At 40.1% G+C, this 27,178-nt stretch overlaps 2 protein-coding genes across 2 annotated transcripts; both read right to left on the reverse strand.

The window, feature by feature from the left end:
- Window positions 1–3,943: 3,943 nt before the first annotated feature.
- slc1a6 (solute carrier family 1 member 6) lies at window positions 3,944–9,458 on the reverse strand (the record flags this gene model as incomplete). The annotated part of the gene is made up of 10 exons (XM_084548173.1): window positions 9,197–9,458; window positions 8,949–9,086; window positions 8,406–8,613; window positions 6,745–6,787; window positions 6,432–6,560; window positions 6,129–6,313; window positions 5,170–5,403; window positions 4,855–5,049; window positions 4,385–4,519; window positions 3,944–4,142 (listed from the first exon to the last, which is right to left on the reverse strand). Exons 1-10 carry the CDS (start codon window positions 9,417–9,419, stop codon window positions 3,944–3,946), a joined length of 1,689 nt encoding a protein of 562 aa, XP_084404299.1. The 5' UTR covers window positions 9,420–9,458.
- Window positions 9,459–18,767: 9,309 nt separating this feature from the next.
- tax1bp3 (Tax1 (human T-cell leukemia virus type I) binding protein 3) lies at window positions 18,768–26,183 on the reverse strand. Its single transcript, XM_084548174.1, has 4 exons — window positions 25,789–26,183; window positions 21,649–21,768; window positions 20,265–20,342; window positions 18,768–20,132 (listed from the first exon to the last, which is right to left on the reverse strand). The coding sequence occupies exons 1-4, from the start codon at window positions 25,825–25,827 to the stop codon at window positions 19,983–19,985; spliced, it is 387 nt and encodes a 128-aa protein (XP_084404300.1). The 5' UTR covers window positions 25,828–26,183; the 3' UTR covers window positions 18,768–19,982.
- Window positions 26,184–27,178: the final 995 nt, after the last annotated feature.

Consider the following 27,178-nt stretch of genomic DNA (forward strand, 5'->3'; position numbering starts at 1 on the left):
TGCTGCAAGTTGTGTGAATTGTGTATCACTAAATGCCTCATCCAACAATTTTTGCTATATTTCCACATTCCTTCAGGCCAAGAAAACATTCAGCAGCTCGTCTTCTTTTCTCGGCGAAAACTGCTGACTCTCTGGTCATCTCATGTCTCTCTATATCTACACTTTCTGTCTCCCCGGGACCAGACCCGGGCAGCAATACGTTTAAATATTCCCAACATGTGGCTGGAACTGTTTCAACAGAGGAGTGTTGTTTGTAAGATAAGTTGCATTGATATATTTTTCTTTCTTAATGGCTTATACTGTTATTTGCCTGAAAGTGTCTCCCTCTGCAACAGCATAGCTACTCACAGCTGCTGTGAAATCAGAGAAGCAGTTGTAATGAAACGAGAAGTGATTTTAATATTGTTTATCAGCAGGATACTCTATGCTTGTTTGTGACTTGTATATCTTTGACATGTATTGACACTTCACACAGTAATGACAATGGGATTTTGTCGCACGTAGAGTGCAAAGTATTGGGAAACGGGTCTTTAATTATGATTTGCAACGAGTTTTAAGATTTAATTATAAAAATATATGATTTTTCAGGATATACATGACTGTTTATAAAATCAAAGTGGGATGAGAGAGAAGATTTCACCTGGATTCAATCTTCTGCGTCTCATAAAGACCCAGTTTTCCTAATACTTTCTCCACTTTGTATATTGACTGTTTGTAAACTCTGTGTGAAACCTGAGTCGATCTTTTAAAATTAGGCATCTACAATCTACTTGCAGTTTACATTTGTCTTTTTTCACCAACAGTTTGTCTCTAAACTATGCCAAAGTATTCATGATTCAATTCACCGTATGGCCAGGCTGTTAAAACTTAGAGGGCTCAACTGTGTGTGAAACACACAAGCATTGTATTGTAGAAGAATGCACTGTATGTTAAATCACAGTATCTCAAGTGAACTATTTTATAAATTAATCTGAAATAATGTCTGGAAGTGTTTCAGTGTGTATTTTTCTGACTATCATTCGTCTCTTAAATGTTGGCTCGACTGGCATGGCTCGACTTCAGTCTCATTTTCCCCAGAGGATGAACCCTGCTGACTTTGGAGACCCCCTGAACTTTCCTGTAACGCCACAGTTGACGTTGATGTGACAACTTTAAGGTTGATTGCCATACTGTACAACTTGGTGCACACATTCATGGCCCACACAGGATGAACTTTTCTAAACCCTTTACTCTTTTGTAGCATCATCTGGCATTTTTAATTCATAAAGTAATTGTCTAATAGTAATTTTATGTCCAAATACTTGCAAAGCTAGTGACATTGTGATCAATAGCTGCATGCTAACATGCTAAACTATAGAGACGAGCACTGTAAACTTTATATCTGCTAATCCTCAGTGTGTTAGCATTGTTTATGTAAGTATAAGGAGTTTGCTTGAAGTAAATAAATTTAGAATTATCAATAAAGGTAGAAAATCACAAAAGCTAATTTAGTTAGCATTCAGCACATCATTGAATGAGGCTGGGATCATTTTCAGTATAAATTTGAGGGGGTGCCAGCAAGAACAATAACACAAGATTATCTTGAAATTAAAACTGGAGTAAACCTGACTGAGTTTTCAACTATTTACATTTAAATCAAGCTGTCATGGTATACCAGAATTCATAAATTAATCATTTGAAAAGCTTTATTTTCACATAACATTTGACCCATGTTTGCTAATGGCTTCTGGATGGGAGAATATCCTCCACAAGGGGTAGCCACAATCACAATAATGAGAAGCACAGTTCAATTCCTGAGACATTTATTTGTCATATTTTTCATACACTGTCCATCAAAAATGCCGAGCTGCTCTTCTATGAACAATAACACTTCTACTAAATTAACACCAAGCATCAAAACTAAAGTCATACGTCTAAATGAGCATAAAAGTGTCACAAACCCGGACAGGGTTAAATGTTAAATGTTCAGTTTCATAATTCTGCGCTGTAACGTTGCTTCTAAAGCAAAAAGCATAAAACAACTGCACATTCAGATTCTCAAAGCGTTCACAAACAGTACTTCTCCACAAAGCCATAAGAATAATTCCACGATTCGCTTGCAAAATATAACTTCAATCAAAATATAACCTAAATTAAAACACATTTTTGGTTAATAACATGGCACAGAATGCAGAAATAACAGACAAGCAGGTGCAATGAGTACCAATATTTAAATAATAAAGATATGAAATCATTTCAGCTGTGAAAAAATAAATATAACCTGATTATCCGCTTGTTGCAGAGTTACTTCTTATAGTTCGGATAACAATCATTTCTCGGAGTAAAATAAATGAGAACGAAAATGAACAGTTTCAGTATCGTTACAGCTATTTCTGTTAAAAGTCACGGCGCAGCATTACAGCCCAGTGCCCATAGTTTCAAAGCCATAGCACCAAATAAACACAAGAAATACACACTAATATCTTTAGGAGAGCACTGAGTTAAAAACATTATACCAAATCACTTAAAAGATATCAACCTCAAAATAATTAGTATTTAAACTTTCCTTCTCACCGTCTTTCAGTGTTCAACAGTCAAATACATTCAAAGTTTTACAATTACATAGGGTAAACAAATTTAAATAACTCAAATTTAAATATAGAGCACAGCAATACTAACACTGATTTATTTACATCCAACTGAACTTGTCTATGTTTGTGTAGTGCTGTAGAAACTCTGCATCTAAGTCATTTTAGAGGTAGTCAAGATGAAAATTACAAAATTAGGTGCCTGGAAAGTAAATAATGTCGTGCTAAATGTTAACTCATGCAGATGAATTGGCCAAAAAGTTCAGATTTACAGTCAATACACTGGAAAATCAGCTGGTTTACTTGGTCTTCATCACTTTATAGTACATTGTTTTGCAGCACTGATGCTGGTGTGTTCCATGATGCTCTGACTGCATGGATCTTAATTCATATGGATTTGAGGAAGGTGAATAATTTTACACAATTTAACATTTGTTTGAAATTGTTTGACATTAAAGGGGAATTACCGTTTTTTACAACCTGGACCTTATTTCTGGCATAAAATACGATCGTTTAATCACCCATATAACTTTTGTGTAATTTGTATTGGTTTGGGAGATAATTAGATCAGCGTATATTCATATAGTGGGAGTGACTGGGGCACCGAAACGCAGCCTATAAATAACGCATTATCTGCTGCAAAACTTGTTAATTTCACCAATATTTTGTTATTGTACGCTAGTGATATTACCTGTTGAGTCCGGAGTTACCTGTTATCATCATTGTCAATCTACAGGCCCCGGATGATGTCTTCTGACCTGGATGATGTCATCTCTGAGCGATGGTCGGCTTGTTTACGTGTAATTTGCTACTGTTTTGGTTCGTCCACAAACCCAGAATTGGAAAAATATTGAGCCATGTTGCAAAAAACTAGCAGGTAACTCCGGATTCAACGGGGAATAGCACTAGCGTATGATAACAAAATATTGGTGAAATGAACAAGTTTCATGGCAGATAATGCATTATTTAGAGGCTGCGTTTCAGTGCCCCAGTCACTCCCACTATATGGATATATGCAGATCTAATTATCTCCCGAACAACTACAAATTACACAAAAGTTATATGGGTGAGTAAACGCTCGTATTTTATGCCAGAAAAACACTGAAACTGCTCCTTAACAGCATGTGTATTTAATTTCCTGTCATGTAGCTGCCCCGGGACAGGCTTTGCATCTCCTTGTTTGCCACAGAAACTTCTGTATATGAGGGAAAGATGTGACTTTGTGTCTGCAACGGCAAAAGCAACACTGTGAAAACACTGAGCACCGGCTCAGCTGACCAAGAACTATTATTTTCATTATGACCATCACTGGATTGTAAAAGCAGCATCTTAGCTATAACGCTTTGGGTACATGAAGTCCTTTCAGATGACACCCTTCACATTGTGGTCTCGCTGTTGACGTGGTTGAGTACGTCGTTCTCCTGGCAGATAAGCTGGTAGGGCTTCTCGTTCTCCTCGATTACAGAGTTGTGCACCTCTTCATCTTGATTCTGCAGCTCCGCACGGGAAAGGTGCTCCACGATGCCGGCCCCGAGCGAGTCACCCAGCACATTGGTAGTGGTCCTCAAGCGGTCCCTTATGGAATAGAGAAAGGATAGAATAAAGCAGAAAAAAAGTGCAAAGAGACATACAGAAGAAAATCAAAACTGTATGTGCTACAAAAACACGTGCAGGCCTCCTAATCTGTCGCTCTGCATTATGCATCAATAACCTTTGTAGTAGCGGGACCTCTGGGTTCTCTGAAGCTTTACAATGACATTTAGGCTGGCACAAACCCAGACCAATCCCCATCAAGCTGACATTTAGTGGGAACTCACAAGAACCAATCCACAGCGATGATCAGTGTTATGTCCTCTGTGGGCAGTCCCACCGATGTCAATACAATCACCATGGTAACCAGGCCAGCCTGAGGGATGCCTGCTGCTCCGATGCTGGCAGCAGTTGCCGTGATACTGAGTGGGCGGTGGGAGGGATGGAGAGGAGAGTGAAGACATTTAATAAAGGGAAATAAACAGACAGCACATGTGCACTCCTGCTGGGAGAAGTAGAGTGATGAAGGCACATGAGAAATTTAACACCATATGCTCTACTAACTGTATTACACTATTTGTTTGTGAATAATATGTCAGAAACACACTTATATGTTCTGGTGAAATAAAATATAAGTATCACAGTATGAGCCTTAAGAACTCTGAGTCCCTTTATGAAAAGCATTAAGCATTAATCATGAGTGTACTACATGAGCAAACATATTTGTGTATATGATGTGAAACTGAAGCAGGATTACCTGATGGTGAGGATCTGACCAAAGTTCAGATCCATGTCATTGACTTGGGCAATAAAGATAGCTGCCACAGCCTCGTAGAGGGCGGTGCCATCCATGTTGATGGTGGCGCCCACAGGGAGAACGAAACGCGTCACCCGTTTATCCACACGATTGTTTTCTTCCAGACAACGGAAGGTGATGGGCAGGGTTGCAGAGCTGGAGTAGACAGGGACAGATGCAAAAACACATCAGGGTGAACAGAGGTTTGGTTTTATAAGCAGATTTGTCTCATGTTCTGAACATCAGTGTTTGGACTGTGCAGAGGATGAGACTCACCTCGAGGAGGTTCCCAGAGCAGTGATGAGCGCCTGCAGCAGCCCACCGATGAAGCTGTAAGGGTTCTTCCTCGTCACCAGGAAGTAAAGCAGTGGCAGGACAAAGAGGCCATGAATGAGGAGGCCCACAATGACTGATACAGTGTACATCCCCAGCTGACCGCCCACTTGTGCGAGATCCTTCATCTCCACAATCTTCCCTGCGATCAGGAACAGGATGCCCACTGGAGCGTACCTGGGAGGTGAAATGATTCAGATGCAAAAAGGGCCTGAGAGGGTTACACACTGTTTTTAGTCAAAACCTTTAAGGTTAGATTATGCTTCCGCGTAGTGATCACGCAATGGTCACGCAATGGCCACGCAGTTGCTCGGACGCAGTCGTGAGACCGTGATGGTTCTGCGTGGGGTTTACGTGTCGAAATGCATGCCACACCGGTAGAGGGCGCTATGATTTTTTGTGACCGACCGACCGAGACTCTTGTGACTATCTCCCCTCGTTATTTACCTTCCGGCTTTTGCCGTAGTCACAGTGAACGATGGACACCGAGACAGAGAGACTGGCGTTGGAGCTCCAAATTATTCAGGCAGAGGAAGAAATACTTCTATTGCAAATTAGGGCACGACAAAGGAGACAATGATGTTTATGAGTGGAAACCGGAAAAGCGGTCTCCAGCGGATGTAGTTAGCGGACCAATCACAGCCAATGCCGCTGCGTCGCTGCTGCGTTGCTGTTGCGTCGCCTCGACGCGCGTGGAGGATTTTTGGGAGGTGCGCGTCTGGCCCTTGCGTAGGACGCACGGGGGTCCGCAAGGACGCAATAGGTCCGTAATAGGTCCGTACGCACGGACGCGCTGTGTCAACGCGGAAGCATAATTTGGGCTTTACTTGACATCACACAATTATACCAAAATGTGTAATCTGCTTGTTCACTCATTCAGCTGGAAGTGCGTCTTTACTGACCAGATGATGATGGCGACCAGCCTCATGATGGCTTCATTGAGGCAGTCAAAGAAGTCTTTAAGGGCCTGGCCCTGCTGCTTCATGTTGCCAATGACCAGACCGAAGCACATGGAAAAGACTACAAGACCCAGAGCATTTACTCCATCAGAGGAGCCAGACACAGGAACAATCTCCTCGAATGTCACCTGCAGTGGGAAAGGGAAAACATGTACAGATTACGTAATATGTTGTTGAATATGTCACAATGGCTAAAATATATTTCTTACACCTGAGTAGTTGGAAACTAGATTGTTTTGCACTCACCTCTGTGGTGTAGGGCACCCTGCTGAGATTCACATTCAGGTTAGGAACGGTGACATTAAGAGAGTCTGTGAGGTTCAGATCCACTGTCACATTCCTGGTGTGAACAGTCCTCTTGTACATGGTTTTATACTGCAAGAGGCATGGAAATCAAATCAGTAAGTGATGTGAAGAAGCAATAAATATGATTACTCACTCACTGGTTAAGTGTAAGCATTGTTAGCTAGATTTGGATAAAATTGATGGAAGCTGTGATATAAAAAATTGTTTCTTCAAATGTATTTATTCAAATGTGAATAAATGAAAACAAGCTCACCTGCTTGAAACAAGCCTCTACCAGATTGGGGGGAAACATGTTCCTGTGATAAAAATCAAACAAGACCACGTCACAATAGATTATACATTTTATTTTGTATTTTTTCTGTGAATTTCCTCAAAAACAGGTAATAAATACTTCACAAGTGGTGTAAGCTAAGCAGTAATTAAATATACTGTTCATCAGCGTTAGTACTGTTGCCTTGGCAACGTCTATGAATTTGAGGTTGGAGCTTCTGTTTGTTTGGCTGTTGAGTTCAAACATGAAGTCCTTCTCAGGGATTACTTACTCCACCTTTCATATTTAGGGAGTGTCTTTTTTTTTTCTTAATATTGTTCATTTGCTGAGAATTGTTAGTTCAATATGAAATTACAGACAACAGCCAGTTAGCGTAGCTTAGCACAAATAATGGAAACAGCAAACTCTGTTCAAAGGCACTGTCTACCAGCATCTTTAAGTCTGGCTAACTAACACATTACGCTTTATCATGTGAATTTTTAAAGAGATAGATGTAAAAGTATTATGTGGCTGGTACTAGGGTTGCCAACCGTCGAAAAACGAAATGGTGGCGTATTTAGAAACAAAAGTACACGTCCCGCATTGAGCTAAAACAGGACGCACTTTGTCCCGTAATACCGTGAGAATCAAAAATAGTGTGTATAATGTCAATGGAATTAATGAATACCAGGGCGCTTTATATCAACCTTTTACGGTAAACTTATCCGTTTCCTGCTCTGTGACCAATGAGCTGACAGCGGGAATCCCGCTCATCTCATTGGTCAAGGTACTGTCACTTGTGAAGAAGATACCGGAAGACAACAAAGCAACAACTTTCCCAAACAGTTTCTGTTTTCACTTTTCTTATTGCACTATTACATGGGGAATGTCCTGCTTTCTATTGTTTTATATTAATTTATACAGTTTTAAGTTAAACAGGGCAGGTTTCTGTTTAAGATATTTATTTTAGTCTGTTAATTTTGTTATTTCGTATTAAAAATATGCATCTAATTCAGTTGAAGTCAAATAGTTAAAAAATCGTTTCACACACACAAAAAAAGGGATGAAAAAAAAATTAAACACGCCAGGAAGGGTGAAGCCAATCAAGTCTGCCGGCCCTGCCAATGAGGTGTCCCTTATTTATTTTTCAGGGAGTTGGCAACCCCAGCTGGTACTAACTATCCGTTAATCTATTTCTTGGCCATTGCAAAGCTAAGCTAACCTGCTGTAATGTCACATTTAGAGTACAGATACGAGAGCGGGAAACATTTCCAGTCATTGTGCATTTATGTAACGTCTGACTAATCTAAAAAAAAAAAAAAAAAAAAAGAAGTTCCTGAATGGGAAAACTCAAAATGCAGAAATGTGTTCTGGATGTAAGTAACTCCTACCCTGAATACAGAGGTCATTTATTTTTGTTTTTAATCGAAACACTGGAAACACCACTTGTTAGCAAATTGTTTAAATGCTTGAGCAATGGAAGATCTTCTTTAGCATCCACCTGAGCACAACGAGTATGAAAAACCAGCTTCCAGTGGTTTCACAAGGCCATCCAAGGCACACATGGCTGCATTAACTGCTACTGGTGCTTTTGTCATTTCCTGAATATATTATCACTTCATTTTACTTCACAAATGAATCAAGTAAAGTTTCTGAGGTGCTACCTGATGAGATCCAGAAAAGCATCAGTAGCCTGAATGGTCTCAATGTTTCCGCTGTTGGCCACAGGACTGTCCCGACTGCCTTTCCCCGGCCGGATGATCATGACGATCACGATGCCGATGAACACAGCAATCAGGGTGGTCACCATGTAGTAGACCACTGCACATATGCCCATCTTGCCTGATGCTTTGCTGTCCAAGGAGGAAATACCTGAGACAGAGATTTGAACATTCATTTGATAGCTCAGTCTGTCTGCTGCTACTTTAGATTGTGCCATCAATATTAGCTGACAAATATTTAACTTAATCTACTGTATATGAAACACTTCTTTTTCCTTTAGCCCAATGCTGCACTCATACACTGTAAGGTTAAAAAACGGCCAAGTGTGGCTGGCTACAGTGTCAGTGAATCAGCGTCGAAGTGTTGCTCACGTGAAACAAACACATATGATTTCATTGACGAGTCAAAATTATTTTATTTGTCTGACTGTTTTTTATTTGAAACATCCCGTGGTGTTTGTTTATCAGTGCTCCTTGGAAACCAACCTGTAACCAGACTGGAGACAATCAGAGGCAGCACCAGCATCTTTAGCATCCTCATCAGCAGCTCGCCAGGAAAGGAAAAGTACTTGATATCCCTCGGGGACAAGTTGTGGGGGCGTAGAGCGAAGCCCAGGATTACACCTGGATAAGCACGATTCACATATACATATACATGAGCAAAAAAAACGAGTCAAATTAAGTCAAGTGTTTGACAAAACTACTCTTAAAACTCCCACATGCTCTCCACTCACCCAGAGCTACGGCAGCGACAGTGAACAGAACAAACAGGTTCCTCCTGAGGAAACCTTTGATGCTGCTCCTGCTGACGGAGTTCATCCTCTCCTTCATGTTGCTGGCTCTCTTGTCCATGGCCCTCAGTAAGCGCCACCTTAGGTTTCCTCTCTCTGGCAAGGGGGGTTTGTCCGTATCCTCGTTTAGGAAAAGACTTGCACTGGTGGGGGGCTTCTCATTCATTATCAGCTCCAGCACTTGGTCCAAGAGGCAGGTCTCATGGGAAACTAGACAGAAGGAAGAGGATACAGGGAGAAATATTGGTTCTCAGAGTAATTCATGTAAGTCATAAACTGGGTGACATACTTTACATAGAATGTCCACGCCCCAAAACAGAGGACAAATAGCCACATAAAATGAACCAGATTTAAGCACTTAATTGCTAATCAGAATCAATCCTAGCTATTAAATAATTAGAGATAATGTGACATAATGTGAAACACGTACAAAATATATGGCTACATAATGGGCTCAGTTTATCACGCTGTCATTGTTGTCATAAATGTACCAGTATTTGAGTTCTACCACCTTAGTGTTGCTTTCATATCATTTTCTCAAATTCTGCAGTAGCACAAATAGTAAATGGACAAAACATTGATCAATAACAAGCAGTATAAGTCATTATTAAGCAAAAATGGCAAATAAAAAATCATAAGTTATTATTATTATTATTATTATTATCTGCGGCCTTTTCTGTTTCGCTGAGCAATCTAAAGACACCACACTGACAGCACCTATTTAAATCTTAAGTTGCAGTTCCTCTCCGATCTGATAAGACTCTCCCGCGACTGCAAGCCAGAAATGGAGGGAATCTAAGTAAATGTACAAATCCCATTTCTACATTATTTCTAGATCCACCTGTGGACCACGTGTTCAAGCACCTGTTCATAACTTCACGTTGTACTATTCATTTATTTATTTATTTATTTAGTTTGTCCAAGTTCTTAAGAATATGAATAAACTATATGATTTTGTAAAGACAAATATACAAACTGGATGTATCTGAACAGATTATACATGGTAACTGGTCCTCTTATCGGTCTTCTCCTGCCATTACAGAGTAATTTAAACAAAGCATGTTTGTTAAACTGCTTGAACCTTGAATATGTGGAAGTGTAATTCTGGTTCTCTAATAACGAGTAAAACTGCCTGTTCCGTTCCACAGCGGGGGAGTAGATATCAGCTGCCTTTGCTGCAATCATTTCAATGAGTAGACGTACAAGCGAGGTGTAACGACACTGTAAACAATTCAAAATAATGAGCAGCGGTAGTCTTACCTTGTTTCCCTTCTTTGTGCATGTGTCTGTGTATCAACACGTGGCTGTTGGTCTCACTTCTCCTTATCTATCTAGGCTAAACTGTTTCCTCTGAACCACCCCCTGCAAACACACTGGAAGTGCCAGAGAATAATACTCTAAACAAGCGACCCTTCATCTGTTTATGCTTCACATCTATGACCGGTGTGAGCTCAACCCCTTTATATTTTTATTCCTCCCCAGGGGATAAACAGGTATGATGTCTGTTTTGCGTCATTTTTGTTTATTGATTTTCTTTTGTCTATTGTTTTGAGGTACACATCTGTTCACATCTATCTATACATCTGACACACATTGTAAAAGACCCATTGTCAAGCTGGCAGTGGGATGACCCTGGATAATCTAAGCCCATTATTTACTGCAGCTCTGTGTCAGAGTAAACCGCTCTCACACGGCACTGTCCGGGCTCGCCGATTAAGAGTGTGTAACTAAAACATAATTTATTTCACCATTTTTGAGAGCTGGATGCATGAGAGAGGATAAAAAGATGGATGTTTCTCCACTTTGACATTTACATTGAAACGTCAACACCATGTAACGTTGCTTGATCAGCAAAGGAATTAAATTGTGAAAAGAATCAGTAGCTAGTAGCCTTTGTTACATGCCGCGTCTCATCTCTCTCTTCACATAAAACAATTCCTCATAAAAAGCTTTAGTTTTACTGCGTGTTAAACAGGAAAAGGCAGATAAGGGTAGGCTACTATGTGTGTCATTGTCTGTGGTGATGGTGATAAGGAAGAAGTTTCTTTATGCCTTAGATCAATTCAAGGGAGTGAATATGGTTTCTTTATTCAGTAGAAGTAGTGCTGTTTAATCCACAGCTACATGAGCCAACTGGGCCGGATGAGAACCAACCAAAATTTTTTAACAATTTTGTAAACAACACCATTCCCAGTATAGGTAAATATTGATATGATTATTCTATATTAAAATATGTATTTGTAATTTATAACAGCCTGAATAAAGGACACTCTGTCAGCTCGCCAAGTGACTTGCCAACATGGCGATCTAAGTTTTTGTTTTACGCCACCGGCTCTGGTTCAAACCGCTCTGTCCTGGTCGGGCTGCAGGCACCTGTCTTCTGTCTGACAACCCAAACATCCACCCAGTGAATTAGAGGCAAACAAGTGGTAAACATTTAAACATTAACCTGACAGCAAGTAAGCGCCGTTAATGCAGCAAACGATGAACACTGAGATGACAAACAGGGATTTTTACATAGAGTAACAGGCAGTCAGTAACTTTCACTTATAAATCCCATGAAGCACACTTTGGCAATAATGGATTCAACAATAAAAAAGAGCACGAGAGCATGAGCTCATCATCACTGGATTTACAGCTGGTAGAAGGGTATGCAGTTCGTAAGGCAGAGTACATATCACACCTCAGCAGGAAGCAACCTCAGACTACCATGTTAAAACATACAGGGACACAAGCTGCTGCATATGCCTTCTTAGTACTCTATTGTACCTTTTTAAGCTTTTATTACGGTACGGTAAATTTACTATGCAAAAGTAGATTGAATTTATGACGAGAAAACATTGTCTTACTTGTCTTACACTGATATACGAATGTACAACAAAACTGAAGAAATGAACTCACTAACAAGTATTCTCTTCGCAGTCAAACAAAGTACAGAGACATAAAAGGCTTTTAAGCTTTGCAAAGTTTAGCCAGTTGATAACTCACCACTCATGGTTTACGTCTGTGTCAAACGGTTCGATCAAAGTCAAGTAACACTCTAAGTTTCGCCTCCGTAAGGACGAGAGGTTCGGGAGTGCGTGAGGACCCGGAGCTGAGCGGCACAATGACAGGACGTCTCTGCTCTGCTCTCTCATAAGCAGACAGACATGAAAAGGCCTCTCATATGATCTGACCTTCTCACACCTCCACACACACACACACACACACATGCACACACTCACATTACAGCCAACCCTTTTCAGTCCATGACAAGTCCTTGAAAATCAAACCCATCTGCTGCAGCTTTCATACATGATCCTTAAATCCTCAATACAAAAACCTGCCAAGATCAAAGTACAGCAAACGTGTAGTAATATACACGGAAAAACATCCAGACGAAAATGTTTTCAAAAAAAAAAAAGGCACCACTGATTTCACACCTGAACGTCAGTTTACTTTAATATGTCCTCTGAGAAAATGTGTAATATGTCAGTCAGATGTTATTGCAATTGTTGCGTGAGCTTGGAGACTTTTGATACAGACTCATCAGTGTCAGTACACAGAGAAATGTTGATGGTGAAGACATCAATAAAGAAGCATGAAGGCAGGACACATTAGTAACGCACATCTCACAATAACACCCGACGACAAACCCTCTATCACTGGAAATGAATGAGGTTACCCAATGGACTAATGGTTAGAGAAGGGAACTTGTAACTGTAGGGTCACTGGTTCCAATCCTCTACACCCATGGTTAAAGGGGAATTACCGTTTTTCACAACCTGGACCTTATTTCTGGCATAAAATACGATCGTTTACTCACCAATATAACTTGTGTCATTTGGAGTCGATATTTAGATCTGCGTATATCCACATAGTGGGAGTGACTGGGGCACCGAAACACAGCCTCTAAATAACGCATTATCTGCCGCGAAACTCGTTCATTTCACCAATATTTTGTTATTGTAAGCTAGTGATATTACCCGTTGAGTTCAGAGTTACCTGTTATCTATTCGTGGACCTGCAGCAGTTTGTTGTTCTTTGGCCAGCTGTTCCTCTCTCTGCCTCCGCATCCTCCTTTCAATGAGCTCCTCATCCGTATACTCTGGCTCAAAGCGGTAGGGACGTCCATCATAAACAAAGTCGTCGTCCACAACCTCAGAATCGGAAAAATATTCAGCCATGTTGCAAAAAACTAGCAGTCGCAAATTACACGTAAATAAGCTGCATGGGGTGCGCATAGCGCTCAGATATGACATCATCCAGGTCAGAGGTTAGTAGGTCAATCTACAGACCCCGGATGATGATAACAGGTAATTCCAGACTCAACGGGGAATAGCACTAGCGTATCATAACAAAATATTGGTGAAATGAACGGGTTTCGCGGCAGATAATGCGTTATTTAGAGGCTGCGTTTCGGTGCCCCATTCACTCCCACTATATGGATATATGGATCTAAATATCTCCTGAATGACTCCAAATAACACCAAAGTTATATGGGTGAGTAAATGATCGTATTTTATGCCAGAAATAAGGTCCAGGTTGTAAAAAACGGTAATTCCCCTTTAATGTGTGCCCTTCAGCGATGCACCCGACCCCTGCCCACTGCTCCAAGTGAGCTCTTGAATGGATGGGTTAAATGCAGACAACCCACTTTGGAATTAAATTTAAAAAAATCTTTAAAATGGCATACAGATCCTGGCCAAAAGTAGAATGGGATCGACTTGAACATTTCAAGTTTGCAGGCAATACTGACGCATATAGTACACTAGCAAAGTTTGTCGATTGTCGCTCTGTATCCCACAATGCACTATGGTCGCTGCTCAGCTCCAGAATGTTTGGCAAAATTGCTCTGGTACAATTAATCATCATAGATTTTCATACAAATAATGATTTGAGTCCAAAAGAAAAAAAAAAAAAAAAAGAATGTTTCCATGGAGATCTTATAATCTCGGTCTCGCTCAATGGTCATTTTTCCCCATGAAGCTTACAGCATTGTATACTACTGATAATGAGCAAGTTCTGGCCAGCTATATAATTCTGATCTCACTCAGAGTTACTGATCCACTCAATTAAATAAAAGTATTTTAAAGATTGACTAACAACAGGACATCAATGAGAAAAAAACACATCTCTCAGGGAATACAGCACCAGCATAACAATACTGTTCAGAGTATATGTAATTAGAAGCAAGTGATGAATGACTTTATGGTATTGTAGTATCTGCACCTTTAATTTGCATCATTTTAGCTGTTTGCATTCATACATAGATAGATAGATAGATAGATAGATAGATAGATAGATAGATAGATAAGACTGGATGATAGAAGACACTAAATAAAAAGTCAGATACCCTGTTTCTGCCTGTGGTTGTGTCAAGCTGTCATGGGGAGACTAATCTTCCGTCTTTAACTGCTCGTCCTCCCTGCAGGCGCTGAAAAACAGAGATTCAAACTTAACAGTCTTCCACACAACTTTCATTGCCAGACTTATGTCCAAGTAACTTTTAATAAGTCCACCACTAGCCGGCTGCAAAAAGAAAAAAAAGACGCTCAAATAACAGATTCTTACGCACCTGTTTCTGCTCAAGACGATCCTCACGCCGTCATGTGGATGTCTTCGCCTCCACCGCGGAGCAGATAATGAACTAATGTTGCCCACACACTGTATCTATCTCCTCTCACTATCTTCACCGTTAACTCCGGTTTACTATGTGCATTTTTTTTTATGTGCAAACCTCCGGCGAAGAGGATCGCCTGCGAGGTCTGCGTGGGTGGAGGAGAGGTTAAGGCTTCTTCAGGAGAGGAAAATAATATTCAAGACGAGCCACCTGCTGCTCCTCGTCCACCAACAATGCAGCTCAATATATCATCGTCTTTTATTTATTTATATTTTTTAGATAGATGTGATATAAACAGCCACTTTGTAATGTTTAATTCCCTGCGCGACAAAGTATGCCAAAGCCTATTTTACTTCACATCCAGTGGATTTGGGGTCCTGCAGGATGTGTAAAGGCGCACTGGTTATTGCTATGACAACACGCATCTGCTCATTGTTGAACTCTGGGGAACTCGTGCATTTGTAACCCTTCTGGCATCCCGCTGCATCAAGCTCTCACGCCCACACAGCGCACTCACGTTCACACAAGTTTCATTTAAATGCATGAATACAAAGCGAGGGGGAAAAAATAAAAAATCCGCAATCTTTTTTAAAAAAAATAAAAAAATAAAAAATCAGCGCACACTCAGGCTCTGAATCATGAAGAGGAAATGAGACTACAAGCAGGTACAGTTTCCACATAGTGGGGTTTCACAAACGAACAAAAAGCAGAGACATTACTCAATGTTAAACATTTTTATGTCTCTAAATGTCTCTCAGTGGCTATGTATTGCTTAATGATTGGAAACGGCGATTGAGGCTGCAACCCACTCATGAAAGCTAATGAAAGACCTTGCATTTACGGTACACACTGGGTGTCTGTGGCGACACACACTTACCTTTCTGTCAGAAGGTACAGTAGCATACTGGAGACTTTACAACTCATCTGTATGTGAAACTGTACATCAATTCTGAAGTGAAAGCAGGTGATTTACGTTAGAGTGTTTTGCACATCCGCAATTCCAGCTTAATCATCATGTTCCGGTGTATCTTTGGGGAATCCACAGTTTAAAAGGAAATTCTGCAGACTTTCATATTCATTTTAACACTTATTTTTACCTTATTTTACACCACACCCAGCCAAGGCACTGTATAGATATTTGCACTCACCCATTTCCTCTTATTTATTTTTTCAACCCTTCAAACTTTGATGTCAGCAGAGAGTGAGAAAGTTAATTCTTGATCTTGGAAGCAGTAGTTGACTGATAGTTGGTGAATGCCACGAGGAGCTGTTAACACATACGACACCATCATCTTCAGTGGAGGAAGCTTGTTTTGTCGTCACAGATACGTTCACTTTCAGAACACTTTTTCCATTTAACTGGAAGAGACAACTAGGGAAACGTCATCTGTTGAGGATAATCATGTAACAGGTTTGTGAGAATGGACCTTGCAGTGATGTTTGTCACAGTTTTTTGAGCTTCAAGAGTCCAGGGAACTTCTCACTTCCAAGTCTCCACTTCTAAACCAGCGTGGATGACAAGTGGTTTAAGTGCTAAGACTGCTGAAGAAGACGTTCTGATATGATAGAGAGCTCTAAAACTATCACTAAATGGCTCTCTTCATTGTTTTGCCAACTTTGGACAACGCTGAAACACAAGAGACCGCTGCGTGTGTTTAAAATGCCAGTATTGTTGCACACATTTATATTAATGTGTCATTGGAAAATGGGAGATCTTGACTAGAGTTTAAGCTTACAATTCTGCAGGATTGAACAACGCCTGCTCACACAGCATGAACTAAACTGAAAACGGGTTCGGCCTCTACATGCTCCCATTTACTAGCATCATTCACCAAACCACGTCTCCAGCCGTTTATTACTCCAAACATATAGGGATGAATCCGAGGCTGTGGGCTTCCCTCTGGTTCCAATCTGGTGTTAGGACCAAAGTGATAGGAGCAGATTGCATCGCCATGGCAACACAATTATGCTGCCATAACGTGGGAGGCATGGATCATGTATGATCCACGTTTAGATAGTGTAATTATTCACAACGCCTGGGGGAAGAAACACTTATATCCATGTTGTCTTTTAGCTGATAGTATATTTTATTCTTGTAAAGTCATTTGATTTAGAAGTGAGCTGTCTTTTTAGAGTTTAACAGGTATACATTAATACCTACCAGATATATTAAAATAGATGTGGGGTGACTTGTTACCCTACATCTATATTTTTTAATAGGTAACTATACTACTTATATGCTGATTGAATTATTGCACATGGTCCCTCCCATAATGAAGTTAGGCGCTCAATGCTCCCACTTTTAGCCGTCCATTAGTTACTTAGCAACATGCATCGTGTTGGCATTGGTGAGAGAAAACTCAAATCGCAAGTCTGAGATCTGGCCGAGATGTTTGTGCAACCACATTACTGTACCACGACATGGCGTAATAGCATTACGATGCCCAGGTGAGTGGAATGGAGCGTGCTTCCCTCAGTTCCTGGGATAGAAATAAAACACACACACACACACTTGGCTTGCTCATCAATTATTTCTCAAAGGGGGATTTTAACTCTTCAGGTTGCCCTGAATCAACCCTCTCATGATGTGACCAGGTGTTATTTTAAGCCTTTAAACATTACACGGCAAATTCGGCTCAGTCGTTTTTGGTCTGCAGGAAGTAAATGACCCCGGTAGCACACAACATACACCTGTCATCAAGAAGCTGATAATTAACTTGATTAGTGCGGTTACAGACCACAGCTGCACTTACAAAATCTAAGATGATGAAATACGTTGATGAAAATTAACTGCATATGAGGAAAATGTAGGTTTTTGATATTAAATCGCTTCCTGCAACATGTATTCTTATTATTTTTGCAGCGTCGTGTATGGTTTTATTCCCAGAGTCTTCAGTTCAAAGGCATGTGATTGGTTCCAGGCTCCCATATTTAAGAGATGAAAGTAGAGAAAGCTCTCTGTATCAAAATGCCTTGGTAAATAGAAAAAGGTCAGGGAATAGATTCTTTGCTTTGAAATATCAGCTGATTACTTGCCGACAGGAGGCTATTTGAAGGGCCTGTCAGATAAAATAAAATAAAACAGAGAGAGATAGCAAATAGTTTCTCACATTTGATCATATTACACTAAAGCTTTATCAATAAAATGTAAGACAGATTTTATATATGGGAAATGTTTATATAAGAAATTGTATACAATCAGATTAAAAACCTTGCTCAGCTAGTTTAAAGGTATAAAATCTGGAGGCAGTGGATATTTGTCAAAAAAGGGAAATAATACACGCGAACTGATTCCCAACCAAGGGTTTAGGGACAACCAATAACACTTACCAGTCCAAATATGATAGTGGTAATGCCTAAATACTACCTACCCACTCTGAATTAGGCCTTTAAAAATGATTTGAGAAGTTGGAAAAAAAAACATGTTTTAATTGTTTGAGGGAAAACCATATAGTTCTGTTAAACACATAAAAATGTGTTATTTTATAAACCACTAACATTAGAAAACAGAGCACACAAAGTTGCCCAAAGAAAGAAGATTAGTACTGTCACATCACTTTTGCATATTTGAACATTTCAAAGAGAAAATACTGTTTATGATTATTATTCATTTCTGTGCTGCTAAAACCATATCACGTTGTGGAAATGGAAGAAATGGTTCGTTAGCCTTAGTGGTGTTAATTTGTTCGTTTAAAGCTGCTGTGCACATTCAGAGTTGTCAAACAACATTCACTCCGACTCGGTTCAAGTTCGTACAGGACGTCTGCTCAGTGACAATAAGTAACATCAGAGAGATCTGAATATAGGAGTACAGTGTAACACAGGGAATTACCTTATATCTCTTTCTTAAGTGGATACTGGTCGTTAGTGTTTGAGACTATCATCCAAATCTGAAATAGTTTTTTTTAAAAAAAGAAATGCATTTCATCTGATGTTACTTTAGCAGATGCAGATAGATGTAATTAACCAAAAGCAGGATAAACAGAACAAAAAGATACATCAGTAAAACGATAATTAGTGAAAACACATTATTATGTATGAATAAGGTGTATACTGAAATTACAGATAAGCTTTTTAGATTTTTTTTTTTTTTTTTTTTTTACAGTACACTGTACCATTACAGACAAAGAAACTTGTACAAACATACTGACTACTTGAGAGTGCCTTGGCTTTTACTTTGGCATTTGAAACAGCAAAATATTTTGTTTTAAATGAGATGAAAGCTGACATTAAGGATACCATGAACATAAATGACGTTTTCTTGGTGTATTCAATCCATTGAGTACAGCTTTGGTCGAGGTATAGGATCAAAAGTGTAAATAAAAAAAAAAAATAAAAAAATAGAAAAACTACGATTGCTCCCAAGAATGGACAGAGGACATTTGACAAATATCCTCTAGGTGGGAATGAATCAGTAAAGTACAACGCTAATTACTGTGTGTATATATCTTGGAAGGCTGCATTCTCGTATCACAAACATATCTAAAAAAGAAAAGCAGATAACTTTGACATCAGTCTCATTTCCACTGACTCATCAGAAAGTGTAACAGGTGACACATCCAGACTCCAACATCTAGATGTTTCACCTAAACGTTAAGGTACGGACACACCAAACCGACACAGGTAAACGAGAGGTGACGCATCACAGAACTGCGTCACCTCTCGTTACCTGTGTCTGGGCAAAACGATGCGATTGTGATTTGAATGTTCAGATTAGAAAAAGATGAAAACTGAGAAAAGCCTTTTGTGTACCTTTTCAACTTTGTTTTTTGTGTTCATTTTCGTCACTTCCACTTCTCTTCCCCTGTACTGGTTTACTAAAGTGATCGGCCAATCGGAGAGATCTCCCTCAACACACTGAACTGGCTGCTGTCAGGGGTCCGACAAGTGAAAATGGTGGGGAACGCGACAGGAAAAACTAGGGTAAAACACGCTCACTGCTGATCCAGGTCAGGAAAAAGGGCCAGCCGTCGGCCTGGTGTGTCACGGTCCTTAGACAATCTGAGGCGGTCTGTGTACTTCTTTGTTTCTGTGTTGAAATTAGGACCACGGTGCAACCATCATCTGAATTTGGGGTAGCGTCAGTTCTTGGCTATCGCATCTGTGCTTATAGGTTGTGTCACTAGATTACTGCCTGGGGTATTTGCCCATGGAGTGTTTGACAGCTTCCTCCAGCGACTTCCTGGTAACCAGTAGTCGCACCACATCCTCTTTCTTCTTTGTTAGTCTTTTACGAGCTTGGTCATGGGTCACCATGGTCATATCCCAACCGTTTACCTGGGAGGAGAAAAGAACTTGGTGTGAGAAAAGCAGAAGCAAGCCTTTGCACGGCTCCTGTGTGACACACAAGGGAGCAAGTAGTGCCATCTTGTGGATCGATCATTCACTAAGCAAAACTTCAGTACACACCTGCATTATTTTGTCTCCCATCTTCAAGCCTGCCACGTCTGCTGGTCCTCCTGGTGTTATCCTGGTCACATAGATGCCCTTTGGATAACACAAATACACAAACATGTTAACACAGCCTCTTTAACAAAGATAATTTAAAACTGAAATCAGTGAAAAAAGCCTGTCACAATCTTTTAGATGCCACTGGCTGCTCTTACGCTGGCTGTGCCAAGTGTCTTTGGCCTAAGGGGAACACTTTACAGCTGCAGAAGCTCACCACGTCTCAGCTGTTGCTGGCTTTTGTGACTCTGTCATGTGTCTCTACTTTATGTTGCGACCCCTGAGCCAGGTCGTAACACAAGTTTTGCGTGCAACATTGTTTTTTCTTTATAAATTAGTTTGACAGTTACTGAACTAATCATTTCAACACTACGCAGATGTCCCTTAGTTGTTTTAAAGCCAAGCGTTGAGAGGGACGACAGAGATAAGAACATCTCCCACAACTCTGCGGGGAAGTTATTATTATACTCAAGAATATGTGAAGAATGTCTAGAGTTATTGTTTGTCTATAAAATGGCAGATTTCAATCTCTCCTCCTGTTATAAATGCACAGTCAGCACACAGTCAGCAGGTAGGACATGACTTGGCTGAGTCTGATTTGTTCCCGCTGCAGCCAGACGTTATATGTTCCAGCCTGTCCTTCAGTATTAGCTCATCTAAGTGCTGGTCTAATACAACGAGTCTCGACACAGTGACGTGATAAGGAACACGGACAAAGACAAAGTAAACCAAGGATGAAGTCGAGTGGAAGTTTTGTGTTGACTTTTGAAATTATTTACCTCAAATATGTGAATTTTCTTTTTGAATACGTTTAAACTAGGACATGATATTTATATGTAAGTCGTTTATGAAGAAGGTATGATAAAAAAAAAAGACTAAACCCGTGATCACAAGCAGCACTGTTACACTTTATGGCTATGACAGAAACATTGTGGTAGCAAAACAATGAGTTATTCAACCAAGTGTTGGAAAAGATCAATGTAGCTGAACACAACGCGTGTAGCACCGTTGAGAACATGGGTCTGTCCGGGTCGTTCTTTTATTAATTGAATAAATTCAGTAACTGTCAATAAAATTGCACATAATATTAATTTTTCTTCCTTGATATTTCCAGCAGATTCTACGCTTCACACCGGGCAAAGAAGAAATCCTGTCATTGTAGACATAGCTACTACAACAAACCCTGTGATTTAAATCCTTCTGACACATATCAATAATGTTTCAATAGGTCCAGAAATATGAACTGTGTCCCTAACATCCTGCAAAGCCAGCTGTGACAATAACACGATGCTTTATTTGCAAAAAACGAAAACATGGAGAAATAAATTAAAGTGCATATACTCACTTTATCCGTCTTGTCCTCAGAGAATGGGTTCTGCCCAGAGTCCTGGTCTATCCCTCCTCCGATGCTGAAGCCCAGGATCAGGTTCTCTCCTTGACGCAACTTCTGAATCTCAATTCGTTGCTGTTTGATGGAAGAAAATCGAATCAAAAAATCTGATTTCCGACAGGCTCACTGGGCGTGTTTCCATGTGTCAGAAAATCAGGAGCAAAGGCCTGTCAGTGCTGAGTGAGTCAGTATTGTCTCTACATCGGTGAGTGACACGTTCCTGTGTGTTGCTACTGTTGTTGATGAGGGGAACTCCGGCTCTCATGAGAAGCATAGCTGGAAGTAATAAAACAACAGGCCAACATTGCTTCCCTTCACAGTCCACTACAACACACATGTGTATGTAATAATTATCTAACTGATAATTAGTGTGATCAGGTATGAAGATTATACGTTTTTGAAAAAGTAGTCAGTCTGCACGTTCTCACAGGGTATCTGGACTTAACTGTAATTTTACATTAATCATTTGCCACACCTAATAAGATGACAGATCACATTATGAGTCAATATGAAGCACAGAAGTACTGAAGTTTCTGTGTAGCCTCAAAGAACATATTTCACAATTTCATCATAACTCCCAAATGACATTCATATAGCAGTAATCGGACAAAGACAAACCAGCATCATCCTATGGTTCAGGGATTCATCCACCATAGTTTTTTTCTAGATTTCATGACAGGTTGATTTCAGAAACGGTTCGTAAGTTCGTAACGGACATCCACGCTGGGGTGGAGACTTTAATAATGGAGCTCTGTCCTAGACACACTGACGAGCAGTCGTGGGCTCACTACACCAGATGGATGGATGGACTCGGATAGTGGGGACTCTTCAAAACACAAAGACTGTCTGTGTGCGTGCTGATGAATAACCAGATGGAGTGGTGTGGCTGACACTATGAAGCGTGAGGAGGAGGAGGACTGGAGCTATTTTTTCATTTTTTTCTCTAAGTAATGCAGTGTCTCCATTGGAAATATCCATAAATTAAGGCATACCAGGCAAATTGACGAGTAAACATGAAGGAGACTGAAGCCATACATGATTTACAGCTTTTCACACCGGGTCATTGATTTAGTACTGGAAAATAAACGAGCAGCTGCAGCAATACATTTTTAACATGCTACGCTTAAAGAGTTTGACTGTGAGATAAAAATGTTGTGAGTATTCAACCGATCAGAAATGTTTGGCACATACTTTATTTCCACAGACCTTAATGTGGACCCTGGTCTCTTTTGTGGAAACACAATTAAATAGCTCTAAAAGTTTCTACTCCCCGAGGACAGTTGCTACGGTAGAACAGTAGCTTAATCTAGTAGGACTGTTGAATATCAATATCTATGTCTCATGCTACAAGTAGGCTGAGAGTAAACAAGGAGTTTAACTAATAATTAAGATTAAATTCTGCATAAACATATAGTGGAGTTAAACAAGCATGTTTTTAAGTGTAAACCATGAAGGTTAGTGTAATCTGTGAGAAACGCAGATAAACCAAGTGGTCATGCCAACTATAAACTTAAATGAAGAGTGAACTAGACATGAAACAATGAACCAATGAATTAATTAGTGGAGTGACAGAAAATTATTTGGCAAAATCCATTTACTGTCAATTACCAAAACAATGTGAGGTCTCCTTGGGCTTTTGAGAACTCTTGAGCAGAGGTGGACAGAGTACACACCTTCACTACTTGAGTAAAAGTACAGATACTCCTTGTCAAATATTATTCCAATACAAGTAAAAGTAGCTTAGTCAAAATTTTACTTAGTACTAAAGTATTTGCTTAAAAAATACTTAAAGGAACAGTATGTAAGAAATGTATTTCAGTTAATCATAAAATGGCCCTGATATGTCACTAGACATGAAGAAATCATGTTCATTTCAAATACTTATATCACTGACAACAGTGGTCCGGCCAGGATATTGTCATTTAAAAGTGAGAGTTGCAGCCCTCAACTGATGTTATTGTTGTCATGTTGTGTTTTGGTCTGAGGCGCCATCCTCCACCTATCGACCAATCACGAAGTCAGTAGAGTTTCGTCATCCGGGTTGCCAGCTCTGCTCTAGTTACCGCAGCTGCAGCTATGAACGTGTCGGATAAAACATGTATAACGTTACTAAACCTAAAAGACCTCGTTATGAATCCGAACTACGTCGCGACAAAGTCCGAAATAAAACAAGGATTTGTATAGGAGATGCCTTTGGAGACGGCTGAAAACGGAGAAGAATTTGAAGACAGACGCCAACGTTGCTAATTTTCTCCTGGCTAACTTGTACATAATGTAAATGGACATTTAAAATATGCACGACAGTCGAACAAAGTTATGCATGTTCGTGCAAAGTAACGTTACGTTAGCGCATACAGAGGAGGTGGGTCATCGAATTGAAAAGGTAAGGAATTGTTTGGGACATAAAAACGGCGAGTCGTCATTGCTAACATTAGCAATGCATTATGAGCCCGTTTCTCTGTCATTATGCTGAAACGCCGAGGAAAACAACATTAGCACGTCGATTATGGCAATGTGAAACGTAATTGAGACGTATTGAGTAGCCTAATGTTACCTCGGTAACCTGGCAACCTCGAGTCAGGGGGGAGGTTGGAGGGGATACACCGTTCTACAGTATTTTGAACGTGATTGCAGTACCAGTTTTGGCCACAATCTTACATACTGTTCCTTTAAGTAAAAGTATTTAAAAAGTATCTCAGGAAATACAGGAAAGTAGCTTTATTGTCATTATACAATCCACAGCCTCTCTCTTTCTCTTGCAGACAGCTTCTCTCTCTTTCTCTGTCTCTTTTTATACAATTACGTTTAAAATGTTCATCAGCAATTTAACAAACATTAAGCTAGCTAACGTCAGTAGCTACTTTACATACCGCGACGTGCTTTTTCAGGTTGGAAGACGAGTTCTTGTAGGCCGTGATATAATTTGTTCGCGGTATAAGCACGACAAACATTTAAACTGAAACGAATCAGTTTTTGTGGCCTTGTCTCAAACATGGGTTTGAGACAAGGCCACGGGCGCTTGTTTCTCCAGGTGTTTCTCCAGTTTCTTCCTCCATTGTATGGATTGTATGGCATGACGTAGTACAGGTACGGCACTACGACTAAGACAAACCATATGCGAATCAGCAGAAACTGTTTATTTTCTCAGAATTTTGAAAAAATAAAATAAAATAGTAGTAACGAGAGCATCAACAGAAATGTGGTGGAGTAAAAAGTACAATATTTGTCCTTCAAATGTATTGGAGTGAAAGTAAAAGTATCCCCCAAAAATAATACTCAAATAAAGTACAGATACTCAAAAACTGTACTTAAGTACAGTACTCAAGTAAATTTACTTCGTTACTGTCCACCACTGCTCTTGAGAACACTTTTTTTACTCATTTCTGGCATTCAGTATAAGACAAGATGAGTGATTATGTAATAATAGATAGGTTAATTATTAATGAGAATAATTGTATGCAGCTGTGGAGCCAGACAGGGTGTGTCAGTGAACGCAACACTGACATGTAGACAGGAAGTCAACCTGCCTGCCCCTCTTCCGCTCCTCACACATAAAGAGTAAAATCTGAGCCATACATCTACACATCCATCTCCAGTCACATCTACGACTTGTCTGCTTTGGCATTTTGTCCAAGTGAAGGAAAAACAACAATAAAACAAACAGCACTTTTAAAGATTTCGTAAAGTTGTCCGTCATTATGAGTTGACCAGGAGGATTAGGACACACCTGTAGGCGACGCCCATTTTTTTTACCAGCAGGCAATAAATGTACACGCCTTAAAGTTAATGTTTAAAACGGGTTATTATTTGAGACACATTTAATGGTCGCTTAAACAGATGTAATTGTTTATTTAGTTGAATATGACGAGGTGTTCGTGTTATCGTAACTTTCTCAAACAAATAAAGTTACAGTTAATTTAGCTAGCCAGCTTTAGGTCAGTTAGTTAGTTAGTTAGTTAGTTAGCTGAAAACGGTTGTTAGCATTAGCACATTTAGAGTTTTAACCGGCGGGTTAACGTTAACCTCGAGCCACAAGCTAAACAATAGAGTCCCGTTGTACGTTAACGTGTTAACAACCACACTCGACAAACTTACCACAACAGCGGTCACCGGCTGACCTGGGACGAAAGACATCGTCTCGTCGGGGTTGTCTATCTTGAATTTTTTTTAACCAACAGCTTAAAGAAGAAAACGGGCAACCAACTTCCTAGACCTCCTCATGAGTAACAGCGGCGGGACGATCCCGACTGGGAAACCAGCCGCTTCCCAAATGACGTCACCTCACCGCCCAGCAGGGCAGGTTGGCGTGTTTCGCGTCACCGAGGTAGCCGGGGAGGGCGGTGTTTAACGACTTCGCCCCTTTGGCTCTGTGTTTATCGACGTTAGGAGCAAAATCGAGCTCTCCGCGGGCTTGGTTAGTCCTCTTGTCAGGGGAACATAAAGTGTTCTCCTTAAAAGGACCTGGCACACGGAGACCTCCTTTGTGGCCCCGCATGCTTAAACGCGTATCTGATAATCATGTCAGCGTGTTTAAGATAAGACACTCTGATCTAGGATTTATGTTTTGTTTTACTGATTTTGCCTTTAAATGACTTTGTTTCTGTCACTCAGTTAATGAATGGAAGCCAATAACGATGAAACAAATTTAAAATAAACACAAGTAACTCTTGACTCAAAAATGGTGATTTAATAATGGAAATGGACATGTTTGAATCTCCCTTTCTTTCTTTCTTTCTTTCTTATTTATTATTTTTTATCAGCAATGGGACTCTGTAGTTGTATTTTCATACAATAGTGCACCGATGTACATACATATTCAAAAAGACTTGAGGTTGTAATTGCTGCCAAAAGCGCATCAACAAAGTATTGAGCAAAGGCTGCGAATACTTGCTTACCTTGTGTGCAAACTACTGTGTACTGCAGTACTTATATTTTCTTTACTATTGGCTGCAGGTACAACAATACATTTCACTGTGCATTGTACTATGTATAACTGTGCATGTGACAAATAAAACCTATCTATCTATCTACTTATGTACATGTGATTTCTTTCTTTGTTTCTTTCTTTCTTTTAAATAAATTTGCAAAAATCTCAAGAACTTTTTTCACATTGTCATTACAGGGTGTTGCGTGTAGAATTTTGGAGGAAAAAAATAATTTAATCCATTTTGGCATCATTCATTCATTCATTCATTCATCTTCTATACCCGCTTATTCCTGTTAAGGGTCACGGGGATCTGCTGGAGCCTATCCCAGCTGTCATCGGGCGAAAAGCGGGGTACACCCTGGACAGGTCGCCAGTCCATCGCAGGGCTAGCACAGAGAGACAGACAACCATTCAGACTCACATGCACATGTGGCCAATTTAGAATCGCCACTTAACCTAATGAGCATGTCTTTGGATGGTGGCATTTTGGGATAATGCTGTAACATAACAAAATGTGGAAAAAGTGCTGTGAATACTTCCCGGATGCACCGTATATAA

This window comes from Chelon labrosus (assembly GCF_963514085.1).
Source record: "Chelon labrosus genome assembly, chromosome: 7".
Lineage (NCBI taxonomy): Eukaryota > Metazoa > Chordata > Actinopteri > Mugiliformes > Mugilidae > Chelon > Chelon labrosus.

Bases quoted from the DNA above. Each gene is read 5' to 3' on its own strand.
- tax1bp3 (XM_084548174.1), bottom strand. From the start codon at position 25,827: ATGTCTTTCGTCCCAGGTCAGCCGGTGACCGCTGTTGTG. The intron at 21,769-25,788 runs GTAAGTTTGTCG...TCCATCAAACAG, and splicing joins AGCCGGTGACCGCTGTTGTG to CAACGAATTGAGATTCAGAA. The intron at 20,343-21,648 runs GTGAGTATATGC...TGTTATCCAAAG, and splicing joins CTGAGGACAAGACGGATAAA to GGCATCTATGTGACCAGGAT.